This window comes from Rhinolophus sinicus, chromosome 14 (assembly GCF_057876585.1).
Source record: "Rhinolophus sinicus isolate RSI-liver-muscle chromosome 14, RSI-T2T, whole genome shotgun sequence".
In the NCBI taxonomy this organism is placed as follows: Eukaryota; Metazoa; Chordata; class Mammalia; order Chiroptera; family Rhinolophidae; genus Rhinolophus; species Rhinolophus sinicus.
Window position 1 is genome coordinate 77,381,915 of NC_142514.1, and position 13,356 is coordinate 77,395,270.

Here is a 13,356-nt window from a genome sequence, read left to right on the forward strand (position 1 = left end):
GTGCTGAAATGCTGGTGGCTGGACAGTGTTGATGCGATTCCTCTCTGCTGTTAGGTGGCTTCCCGATAATAAGCCTGTCTGCCTGGTGGTCATCCCCTTGGTGGTCCTATTTGAAGATTCTCTTCCCTCTCCTGTGGTTTCAGACGAAGCTTCTCCACAAGCGCTGGGATAAAGGTTTTAACTGATTGGCATTAGTGTGAGGGAGCTTGGCTGATTTGTAGCCGTGCTGCTGATTGATGCTGGTGCTCCATGCTTTGGCAAAATCTAACGTGATTGGGAAGAAGCTGACATTTTCTGCCTGGCGGAGTTACTCTGTATTCATGATTGAGGAATGTTCCCTTTTCAATTAAGACCCCTGCCTCCCCATGTCCCAACTTCACTGCCTTCCCAGTGGTTAAAATCTGGTAGCTACTCTTTTTTCCCCATGTATCTGCCAGCACGAAAGTGTTCTTAGTGTTATTGCTACTGTTACTACTGTGTTTCCCCGAAAATAAGACCAGGTCTTTGCTCCAAAAGATGCATTAGGGCTTATGTTCAGGAGATATCATCCTGAAAAATCATGCTAGGGTTTCTTTTCCTGTTAGGTCTTATTTTCGGGGAAACGTAATGACTTAATTACAGTTAACTGCACAGCCGTCAGAACATCGTTCGTCCAAATATATATTTACCTGTGTTACCTCAATAATTTTTGAGTCTCTCAAGTGAATAATGACCTGAAACCCAATTCATTTGAATTAAGAGCAAAAGCAAACCTCATATCTGTAGACGATAATGCCTCTTTCCCAAGGATTCAGAATTAGGAATCAGACACTCATCTGTTTTCACTGAGTCAATGGTAGCTGTAAAGAGCAATTAAGGGGCTGGGGAAGGGTCATAGAGCCTGTTTAATCCATCTGGGATTAAAAGTTGTTGTTTTTTTTTCTCCCAAAGGATCTTTTTTTCCCCAATTTATTACTTTGGGCCTCTTGTTGTGAATTAATTCTAATTTTCTTTATCACATAAATGCCCCGCAAACACCACCACTACCACTGTCTGTTTTCCATTCTTGACAACAGATAAATATGTTGGAGTTCATTTCATAGTTACATACCAGGTAGAGAATAAACTGATGAAGAAGAGAAATACTCTGCCCAAAGTAAATGTGGTCTTTTCTCTCTTCCTAAAATGCTGACCTCTTTGGTATCTTGGCCTTCGGCGCCAGGCTCACTGAGTTTTAAAACATTTCATTGAAAAGGAGAAAAGTGATAGGAGAAAAATAAAACTGGACAATTCTCTTGGTAGTTGATTGGTTGTTTGAGAACAGGCCAAATAATCTTTGGCTTCTGTCCGAAGGCATATCATAGAGTCAGACTGACTTGCTGATTAGGGTGATCTATTTAAAAAATAGGCTGTGTAGTGATAAAGGCTTGAAACTGGTTAATTAATTTGAAAAGAATATGTTATCAAATATGTCTAAGAGACAGGTGTTTCCAGACTTGTGTTAGGATCAGAAGTTGAAAAAAAACGAACAGCCCTCAGCCCCTGTACCCTGTACCAGGGCATGGCCAGATCCAAGTCCCTGGATAGGGCTTACTACCCTGTTTCCCCGAAAATAAGTCCTAGCCGGACAATCAGCTCTAATGCGTCTTTTGGAGCAAAACATTAATATAAGACTCGGTATTATATCATTTTATATTTATATTTATATTTATATTTATATTTATATTTATATTTATATTTATATTTATATTTAATTTTATATTATATTATATTATATTATATTATATTATATTATATTATATTATATTATATTATATTTATTATATTATATTATAGACTGGGTCTTATACTAAAATAAGACTGGTTCTTATATTAATTTTTGCTCCAAAAGATGCATTAGAGCTGATTGTCCGGCTACGTCTTATTTTCGGGGAAACACGGTAGGCTGCCCTGGGGCAGGCTTAGGGAGGAATGCTTTGAGTTGCTCTCCCTTCCCTATTTACAGGTTGATTTGTGGCCAAGGACAAAGCCTGGTGAGTAATAGGTGTTCATCATGGCAACTGCTAAAGCAGTTTCCAACAGTCATGGTCACATTGCCTCTGCACGGCTTGGAACCCTGGGGTGAAATCCCTTCTACTTTTGCCACTTGGGATCATGAGTGTTTCTACACAACACTGACTAACATGTAGAAATAAGGATTAGTTATCTTATTTAGTGTCTTTTAGCAAAAACTCTAGCCTATAATTTTATAAAATAGTGTGTTTTCCCCTTTTCTCTCTCTAGAAAATATTCATAAACACTAAGTTAGGCCCTTGACGATAAAGCTCTATATAAATATAATTGGAAGGTGAGGACCTGTCCTTTACTTTTTAAACCTAAAGCCTAAATAGAGCAAAAATATAAACTGTTTGAGAAATATAGTTTTAAAAAATTCTGAGAGAACTTTTCTTCTCTAGCCCTTACATTTAAAATTACTTCCGACTACTGCCAAAAAGATTTATATTATTCATATTTTTCTCAGGAGTTTAGGGCTATGTCAGAAATTTTAATGCTTTGGAGTACATAGATTTTTACTTTATGAAAAAGATCTTACCTGTTCATGGTCTACCTTTGTGTAGGGCTTTTTGTTTTGAAGGGGTTGGTGGGGGTGAGGTGAGGGGTGGTGGTGGTGGTTAATTTTCCATTAGATGTCAGGACTCTATGAAAAAATCTTCTGCTTTGAAAAAATGTTTAATTTTAGAATTTTATATAAGCAAAGAACAGTATTTCTTTTTAAACATCGGCTCTTTAACAGAGTACTGCTAATTCTGAGTAAAACATTAGAGGTTAGAATACCATATTTATTAATAAGTTTATGTTGGCCTCAGCCAGTTAGCTCTGATCTGAGATCATGTGTGATCTTAGGTCAGCTATTTAACCTTTCTGAACCCCAATTTCCTCATCTTTAAAATGGGAATGATATCCACCCTTAGGTTTGTTGCAAGGCTTTCATGAGATGATGCATGCAAAGGGTATAGTTCCTTTACCTGACGTATAGTGAGTACCTAAAATAATTATTGTTACTGTGGTTATTTTTATTAAAACAACTCACCTGTACAGTGCATATCACGGTATTTTTAAATTGCTTTCTACTTTTTGTATTATTTAACACTTTTTAAAACTAACATGCTGTCTTTTTCTCTTAATTGCTCATATAGAAAATTAGTACAGTTTATACATTTATTTCACAAACTGATAGGGTCTTCTGGAAAAGTCAATCAATAGCTACCATCAGATGTTATATAAAATCCTCTTGTCATCTTAATTTCCTACTCTTAGCCTGGAAATTACATTGACAGTCAATATGCAGAAATACAACACAAATAGCACTGAATGACAGGCAGCTATGTCCATGAACAAGGAGGAAATTATGTCCCAGGCTAGTCTGAGAATATGACTGCCTCTCTTACAGGTCCCCTGTGCTTCAAGGAAATATTTATGTGATGGTGGTTTTCTTGTTTGCTATCCAGATATTCGTAACATACTGTTTCCCTAGTCTACTCACTTAGAAATGTCAGTAACTTTCTTCTTTGTAAATGCGATCAGTGCCTTAATCTTTCTCCATGGCTTTGAGTTCATTGGTCATTACCAAGCTAATGTCTTCCCCCAGCCAGTTAGCTCTTTAGGATCAAGTCTGACTTAATCACAGCCACCACCAGTTATAATATGGCTCCTTTGAGAGTGACCTATTAGTATCTTCATGCCTATTCACCACATGTATGTTGGTGACCTCTAGATCTGCAACATCAAAAAAAAAAATCAGAAAAATAGCCTATTTTTACAGGTGAATTACCTTCTTAGATATTAGCACCTGAGAAATTGTCGGACCATATAGTCAATCAATATTTTCAAATATATGCTATGATCTCTAAATTTGCTCTCACAGTAGAGAAATTCAGGAGAAATGAGATTTGTAGTTAAAAATCAGAAATATAAACCCTTTGTCATATACGAGAACAATGCCAAATGTGCATAGAAATTGACTGTCGTCAAATTCAAATCTTGTGTGGCTCTATCTTTGACATTGCCCTTGATTTCATGATGTTTTTCTTCCCAATGGATGGAATCCCATCCCCTTCTCCTCTACCCTCTGCTTATATAATAGTAGATTAATGATCTATCTAAACATTAGGGTGATCTCATCAAATTGAGGAAAGTAACATGGTAGATGTGAAAAGTATTTACATATAGGGATTTATTTATAATGTTAGTAAAAAGAAAACTGAGAGGATTCCATCTGACAGGGCTGCTCAGGCCTCTCAGAGAGAGCATGCTGAAAGGCCGTATCCTGGGGGAGGAACTGGTTCTTGCTGAAAAAGCACTGGCAGGCTGCCTGTCTTAGCCACCGCTGAAGACACCTTGCTTTGTCTCTTGGCTCACCAGACCCAGTTCAAAATGTGGTTCAGGTCCTGGAGAAACAATACCTGGAAGAAAAGCGGAGTGCCCTCGAAGAGCAGCGGCTCATGTATGAGCGGGAGCTGGAGCAGCTCCGCCAGCAGCTCTCCCCCGAGAGGCAGCCCCAGAGCAGCGGCCCTGACCGCCTGGCCTACAGCAGCCAGACAGCTCAGCAGAAGGTGACTCAATGGGAAGAGGAGAGGTAAGAACGGAACCCAGGTGACTCAGACCCAAGGCTCTAGTGCTGTGGTGCTTTGGACCCTTTGGGGAAGGGTCATGAGACATGGCAAAGGGGGATAAACCTAGCACAGGAGGAAATCTTAGTCCCGTATCTGGATTGTCAGCAATTGGCTTTTCTTTTAAAGGACATTAACCATCCTAAGTATGTTTACTGTTAGTTGTTAAAGACTCACCTGCCCCCCTTACACTTCAGTAAAAATGGTATCAAGTTAGAAGGCTTAGACTGTTAGGTATTGAAATGGAAATAGTTTGAGTAGTTCTTTAGCATAAAGGCCTTTCTCCTTATTTTTTATTTCTCTTACTTTTGGTTCTATTTAAATATAACTTCAATGTTAAAAATCTCCTAAATGTGAATTTTTAAAATTTATAACTTTAGAATACTTCTATCAGAACTGAGGTGGTGGTGGAAGAAATGGTAATAATAATAATAATAAGGACAGTAAGTTATTGCTAACTACTGCTGTGTTCTACGCATGGTGCTAATTTTATTTAATACTCCCAACACTCTGTGCCATAGGAACTATTATCTCTGTTTTGTAGATAGGGCAGTCAGTTTAAAAACACTGCCTAAATCACCCACCTAGAATTTCATTTACTAGAAATTCATTTACTAAATTTCTAGTAAATGAAAAGCTCAGAATTTGAACCCAGGTCTATCTCTAGACCCATTAATAACTCCTGTCTTATAATAATAATTAATAGTAATAAAAGCACTATCTGACATTCGAAGGGCATTAACATGTATCAGGTACTAAGTGCTTTACATATATTCATCCAGTCTTCACATTTGCTATTATATGTTATCATCTTCACCCTCGTTTCACACACATATGAGAAAACTGAGGTTGAGCGGTTAAATGTCTTTGTCCAATGTCATTTAGCTGGTAAGTTGGTACAGTGGGATCAAAGCCAGGGCAGTCTGACTTCAGCTCCTGCTTTAACTCTTGCAACCACAATGCATCTCTCTCAAGCAATGAGATACTTTAGTTGAGCTACATGCAGGGATGAGCCCTAAGAGGAGAAAAGGGAACTCTACCCTGCGTTAAAAGGCTCACCATAGTAATGCATTTGAAGAGAAGAGAGTCAATTACATTTTCCTCAGGAACTGCCTGCTCATCTCTCTGGATACTGAAGTATGAATATTTATCATGCTTGTATTATTCTTTACATTTTACTGTGCCTGGACAAAACAGACAAAGGTTAGCAGATGGTGCTTTTTCTGTATTGCTGCCTTTTCTACATTTACTACGAACTGGTGGCTTGAAGCAATAGCTAGCTAAAGGTAATTTGTATAATTGTACCCACTAATATCCTTTCTATTTTTTTTTTGACAGCTTTCTTAAAATGTTTATTATGAAATAGACTCTAAATTACATTATCTGCTGATTCCCATCTACTTTCAGCAAAAAAGCAAAGTTATCTGGTGAAATAATGGAAAGCAAATTTTAAGAAATTCTAAAAAATGTGGAGAGATATTTTTAAGATAACCTTTTTGTAATACACACATGACAATTTTAAAAGAATTTTGTTGTATGATGCTTTATAGTAGAAATGGTAAATATATTTTAGGCAATTTGTTAAATGTACTGAAAGCTTTCAGAAGTGATGAGAAAAAAATCTGAATAAGATAGAATGAGGACAAAGGAACAAAAAATATCAGTCATGAAAATGAAAACAAAGTAAAAAGCATGCCTGGTACATGAGATTGTCCTAAGGATACGGAAACTCTGAGATCATAAACTAGAATGTTTTTACATTGCTTTAAAATGTCTAAATACTTAATTTTATTAATTAAAAAAGTTTTATTTGTCATCATTTTGCATACAGATCTGTTTTGATTATGTGCTAGAATAATAATTTGAAATTAAGGGTGAGTCTTATCCTTTAAAAAAGCAAAATAATTTTTCCAAAATTCTCAACATCATGCCTTTTAAATTTGTAGAAAGATAATTGAGTGATTTTTTGTCCTTGATAACAAATATGTTGTAAAAGACAAGCCATTTTGACCACTAGGACAGTTGGATACTCCTTAGTATTTCTATTTTAAATTTGATATACACATTTTAAAGTGTTAAAAATACTTCACGGTGTTTGTTGGTCACTTATTTCATAAAATTGTAGCATTAGTATTTTCATATTTGTTTACATAATACTTTTTTTTCTTTTTTTTTATTAGTTTCAGGTACACAAGACAAAGTAATACTTAGATGTTTATCATTTATATCCCTCACACTGTGTGAACCCCCCTCCCCCTATCCACTATCCCTCTGACATCTGACAGAGCCATTATATTTCTACTGTCTCTATTCCTAATGCTGTACTCCGCTTCTTGTAAGTATATACATACATACATATACATATATATATATATATACACACATGTATATGTGTGTGTGTGTGTGTGTGTGTGTGTGTATATATATATATAATTGTCATTCATTATTATTCAGCTTCAGGTGTACAATGCAGTGATCAGGCATCTACATCATCCCTGAGGTGGTCTCCCAAATGGGACACGTGTCCATCGGACACCCTACAAAATCTTTACAATATTATTGATTACATTCCCCAAATTAATTTTCAAAACCTCGTGGCCATCTTGTGGCTACCGACTGTTTTCTAATCCCCTCACCCCTTATCCCCACCCCCTGCCATTCTAGCAACCCTCAGTTTTTCCTCTATGTCTCCAAAACTGTTTCTGATTAGTTCATTCACTTATTCTTTTCTTTAGATTCCACATATAAGTGAGATCATATGGTATTTGTCTTTGTGTGACTTATTTCACTTAACAATGTTCTCTAGGTCCATCCATGTTGTTGCAAATGGTAAGATTTCTTTCTTCTTTATGGCTGCGTAATACTCCATTATATAAATGTACCACAGTATCTTAATCCAGTCATCTACCGATGGGCATTTTGGTTGTTTCCATGTCTTGGTGATTGTGTATAGTACTGCAATAAACATAGGAGTGCATAAAGATTTTTGAATCAGAGTTTTGGATTTCTCTGGATAGATACCTAGGAGTGGAATTGTTGGATCATGAGGTAGTTCCATTTTCAGATTTTTGAGATACCTCCATACTGTTTTCCATAGTGGCTGCACCAATCTGCAATCCCACCAACAGTGCACAAGCGTTCCCTTTTCTCCACATCCACGCCAGCACTTGTTGTTTGTTGATATATTGATGATAGCCATTTTGACTGGGGTGAGGTAGTATCTCATTGTGGATTTTATTTGCATTTCTCTGATGGTTAGTGAGGTTGAGCATTTCTTCATATGTCTGTTTGCCATCTGTATGTCCTTTTTAGAAAAATGTCTCTTCATGTCCTCTGCCCGTTTTTTAATTGGGTTGTTTGTTTTTTTGGAGTTGAGTTGAGTGAGTTTTTTATAAATTTGTGAAATTAACCCCTTATCAGATATATCATTGGCAAATATCTTTCCCCATTCAGTAGGATCCCTTTTTGTTTTATTGATGGTTTCCTTTGCTGTGAAAAAGCTTTTTAGTTTGATGTAATCCCACATGTTTATTTTTTCTCTTCCTTCCCTCGCGCGAGGGGATATATCAGTAAAAATCTTACTCCGGGTAATGTCTGTGAAGTTTCTTCCTATATTTTCTTCTAGGAATTTTATGGTTTCAGATCTTACATTTAAATCTTTAAACCATTTTGAATTTATTTTTGTATGTGGTGTAAGGAGGTGGTCCAGCTTCATCTTTTTGCATGTGTCTGTCCAAGTTTCCCAGCACCATTTATTGAATAGACTGTCTTTACCCCACCGTACATTCTTGCTTCCATTGTCATAGATTAAATGGCCATATAGGCATGGATTTATTTCTGGACTCTCTATTCTGTTCCATTGATCTATGGGTCTGTTTTTATGCCAGTACCATGCTGTTTTGATTACTGTAGCCTTGTAGTATAATTTGAAGTCAGGTATTGTTATACCTCCCACTTTGTTCTTATTTCTCAAGATTGTTGAGGATATCCGGGGTCTTTTGTTATCCCATATAAATTTTAAGATTATATATTCTATTTCTGTGAAAAACGTTGTTGGTAGTTTGACAGGAATTGCGTTGAATATGTATATTGCCTTAGGCAGTATGGACATTTTAACTATATTAATTCTTCCTATCCATGAACATGGTATGTGTTTCCATCTATTTGTATCTTCTTTCATTTCTTTCTTCAGTGTCTTATAATTTTCTGAGTACAGATCTTTTACTTCTTTGGTTAAATTTATTCCCAGGTATTTTATAGTCTTTGGAGCAATTGTAAATGGAATTGCTTTTTAAATTTCTCCTTCTGATGTTTTATTATTGGTATATACAAATGCAACTGATTTCTGAATATTAATTTTGTATCCTGCTACTTTACTAAATTCATCTATCAGCTCTAATAGTTTCTTGGTGGAGTCTTTAGGGTTCTCTAAATACAGTATCATATCATCTGCATATAATGACAGTTTTACTTCCTCCTTACCAATTTGGATGCCTTTTATTTCTTTTTCTTTTCTGATTGCTGTGGCTAGAACTTCCAGCACTATGTTGAATAGAAGTGGAGAAAGTGGGCAACCTTGCCTTGTTCCTGATTTTAAGGGGAATGGTTTTAGCTTTTCCCCATTGAGTATGATGTTAGCTGTGGGTCTATCATATATGGCCTTTATTATGTTGAGATATGATCCCTCTATTCCCACTTTCTTAAGGGTTTTTATCATGAATGGCTACTGAATTTTATCAAATGCTTTTTCTGCGTCTATTGATATGATCATATGATTTTTATTTTTCATTTTGTTAATGTGGTGTATCACATTAATTGATTTGAGGATGTTGAACCACCCTTGCATACCTGGGATGAATCCCACTTGATCATGGTGTATGATCTTTTTAATGTGTTGCTGAATTCTGTTCGCTAGTATTTTGTTGAGGATTTTTGCATCTATGTTCATTAGCGATATTGGCCTGTAGTTTTCTTTTTTTGTGGTGTCTTTGTCTGATTTTGGGATCAGGGTGATAGTGGCTTCGTAAAAAGTGTTTGGGAGTCTTCCCTCCCTCTGGATTTTTTGGAAGAGTTTGAGGAGAATAGGTGACAATTCTTTTTTGAACGTTCTGTAAAATTCACCTGTAAAGCCATCTGGTCCAGGGCTTTTGTTTGTTGGGAGAGTGTTGATTACTGATTCAATTTCCTTGGTGGTAATCAGTCTATTCAGGTTTTCTGTCTCTTCTTGAGTTAGCCTTGGAAGGTTGTATGCATCTAGGAAATTGTCCATTTCTTCCAGGTTGTCAAATTTGTTGGCATACAGTTGCTCATAGTAATTTCTTAAAATTTTTTGTATCTCTGCGGTGTCTGTTGTCACTTCTCCTCTTTCATTACTGATTTTATTAATTTGGGTCCTCTCTCTCTTTTTTTTAATGAGTCTGGCTAACGGTTTGTCAATTTTGTTTATCTTCTCTAAGAACCAACTCTTGGATTCATTGATCTTTTGTATTGTTTTTCTGGTTTCTATTTCATTTATTTCCGCTCTGATCTTTATTATCTCCTTCCTTGTACTCCCTTTGGGCTTATTTTGTTGTTCTTTTTCCAGATCCCTTAAGTGTGAAGATAAGCTGTTGATTAGTGATGTTTCTTGTTTCTTTAGGTAGGCCTGCAGTGCTATGAACTTCCCTCTTAGGACTGCTTTCGCGGCATCCCATAGATTTTGGGTCGTTATATTTTCATTTTCGTTTGTCTCGAGATGTCTTGATTTCTTCCTTGATCTCCTGCTTGACCCATTCATTATTTAGTAACATATTATTCAGCCTCCATGAATTTGTGTGTCTTCCAGTTTTTTTCCTGTAGTTCATTTCTAATTTCATAGCACTGTGGTCAGAGAAGACAATTGGTATGATTTCAGTTTTCTTAAATTTATCCAGACTTGCTTTGTGGCCTAACATATGGTCTATCTTGGAAAATGTTCCATGTGCGCTTGAGAAGAACGTGTATTCTGCAGCATTGGGGTGGAATGCTCTGAAAATATCGATTAAATCCAAGTGGTCCAATGTGTTATTTAAGGCTGTTGTTTCCGTATTGATTTTCTGTCTGGAAGACCTGTCCCTTGTTGTCAGAGGTGTGTTGAAGTCCCCTACTATGATAGTGTTACTGTTGATCTCTGTCTTTATGTCAGTCAATATCTGTTTTATATATTTAGGTGCTCCTATGTTGGGTGCATAAATATTTACTAGGGTTATGTCCTCTTGTCGAATTGATCCCTTTATTATTATATAGTGCCCATCTTTGTCTTTTAATATTTTCTTCATTTTAAAGTCTATTTTGTCAGAGATAAGTATTGCAACTCCAGCTTTTTTCTCATGTCCATTTGCATGGGATATCTTACTCCAACCCTTCACTGTCAGCCTGTGTGTGTCTTTTGATCTGAGGTGAGTCTCTTGTATACAGCATATACAAGGGTCTTGCTTTCTTATCCACTCAGCTACCCTATGTCTCTTGATTGGAGCATTTAAACCATTTACATTTAAAGTGATTATTGATAAGTACATAGTTATTCCCATTTTTAAATTTGTGGTTAGATTGTTTTCATCTTCTATTTACAGAAGTCCTTTTAGTATTTCTTGCAATGCTGGCCTGGTGGTAATGAATTCCTTTAGCTTATTCTTTTCTGGGAAGCTCTTTATCTCTCCATCAATTTTAAATGATAGCCTTGCTGGATAAAGCAATCTAGGTTGTAGGGCTTTGTTTTCCATCACTTTGAGTATCTCCTGCCACTCCCTCCTGGCCTTCAATGTTTCTGTAGAAAAGTCATTTGATAGTCTTATGGGAGTTCCCTTGTATATAACCCTCTGTCTTTCTCTTGCTGCTTTTAGGATTCTCTCTTCATCTTTAACCTTTGCCATTTTAACTGTAATGTGTCTTGGTTTGGGCCTGTTTGGGTTTATCCTGGTTCGAACTCTCTGCACTTCCTGGGATTGTATGTTGGTTTCCTTCATCAGGTTAGGGAAGTTTTCGGACATTATTGCTTCAAATATGTTCTCAATCCCTTGCTTCCTCTCTTCACCTTCTGGTATTCCTATGATGCGCATGTTGTTGCGGTTGATGTTATCCCAGAGGTCTCTTAAACCATCTTCATTGTTTTTTATTCTTTTGTTTGTGTGTGTTGTTCTGTTTGGGTGATCTCTGCTAACTTGTCTTCTAAGTCGCTGATTCGATCCTGTGCTTCATCTAACCTGTTGTTAATTCCTTCAAGTGAGTTCTTTATTTTGGTAATTGTGTTCTTTAGTTCTAACTGGTTGTTCGTTATGCTTTCTACATCCTTCTTTATGTCGTCTCTAAGCTCCTTAAACATTCTTATCATCAGTGTTCTGAACTCTCTCTGATAGGTTGGTTACCTCTGTTTCATTTGGTTCCATTTCTGGAGGTTTCTTCTGTTCTTTTATTTGGGACATGTATCTTTGTTTCCCCATTCTGGCTGACTCTCTGTGTTTGCTTCGATGTATTAGTTAGATCCCCTAGAGTTCTTAGTTCTTACTGAGTTATCTTATGTAGTATGTGTCCTTTATATTTGACTTGCACTACTTCGTTCTTCTCTGCGTGTGTTCCAAAGGTGACTCTTGTGTTGTGCATATTGTCCTGTTACAGAAGATCTTTAATTGATTTTCACTTGTGAGTAGGTGGGGTTAACTCGTAGGCAGACTAGTTGTGAGACTTGGCTCTGCCCTCCGCAGGGTGTTCTGCTGTGTGAGGGTTGACCACTTAAATGTCGTTTGGCCTCTATGGGCTTTTGTGCCTGTAGAGAATTCCCACTGGGTAGGTCAAACCTGGTAGTACTCTGGTTTGGTCTGGAGTTGGCCTCTGCATGTGTTGAATCTTTGCCTCTTAAGCTGGGCCCTGGTAGGGCAATTTCAGAACAAAGCAAATCACCAAGCACAACAACAACAACAACAAAGAAAAAATCAAATACCTTCACATGTAAAAACAACAGACAACTCCCACTCAACACAGGCAAAGATATCAAAGATATAAAGACAAAACAAAACAAAATAAAACAAAAAGCAGCGCCAGTCTTGGCTTAAACCCACCAACTGATCACCAGGTTGTCCTCTGCTGTACCAAAGAGTCTTCTGTGTATTGTGCAGGCAGAGTCGGTCACCTGGTGCCCAGAGTGACGTTGGAACTGCAAATTTAGAATCATGGGGCTGAGGGGTCTGGATGGTAGTTTCTACAAAGTCAGTGCAGTTTCTGCTCTTGCCTGCACATATGCGCACTGAGAGTAGCACCACCAGCCCTGTGTCCAGTTCTCCTGAGTCTTAGGGCACTTCTTCCGCGTGCGTGCGTGCGTGCGTGCGTGCGTGCGTGTGTATGGTGGGCTGGAGATTTCTGAGCTTCTGAAAGCCCAGAGCTGCATCTGCTGCCTACTGCTGATACCTGGAAGTGCCCCTGCAGTTGTAATTGCCCTGCCCTAGGCAGGCCAGAAAGGGTGGGGACTGAGGATGGAGGGGTCTTCTCTCTCCCAGCCCAACCATGTCACACTCTTCCCGCAGGCCAGAAAAGGTGGTGGCTGGGGGTGGAGGAGTCTCTTCTCTCCTCGCCCAGCAAAAATCACACTCTTCCCAGCCTCTTCCCTGGGTCAGAGCTGCATGCCAGTCTTTCCAGAGCCTGAGCACTAAGGCTCCTCTGTAATCTGACACTACTCCTCAGTTCAGGGGCCAGTTTA

At 37.6% G+C, this 13,356-nt stretch overlaps 1 protein-coding gene across 10 annotated transcripts in view; it reads left to right on the top strand.

Annotated features, from left to right (window-relative positions):
- KIF13A (kinesin family member 13A) overlaps nt 1–13,356 on the top strand; it is a 187,089-nt gene that overhangs the window by 134,215 nt on the left and 39,518 nt on the right. For 6 of the 10 annotated variants that reach the window (XR_016018678.1, XM_074335179.2, XM_074335181.2 and 3 more), the window contains exons 17-18: nt 55–174; nt 4,402–4,615. Coding sequence is in view for 9 of the 10 variants with exons in the window: in XM_074335179.2 (XP_074191280.2) it covers nt 55–174; nt 4,402–4,615 (334 nt within the window). In the remaining variant the exon portion in view is untranslated. The remainder of the gene's footprint in view (nt 1–54; nt 175–4,401; nt 4,616–13,356) is intronic. The other 4 variants (XM_074335183.2, XM_074335185.2, XM_074335186.2 and 1 more) reach the window with 1 other exon arrangement.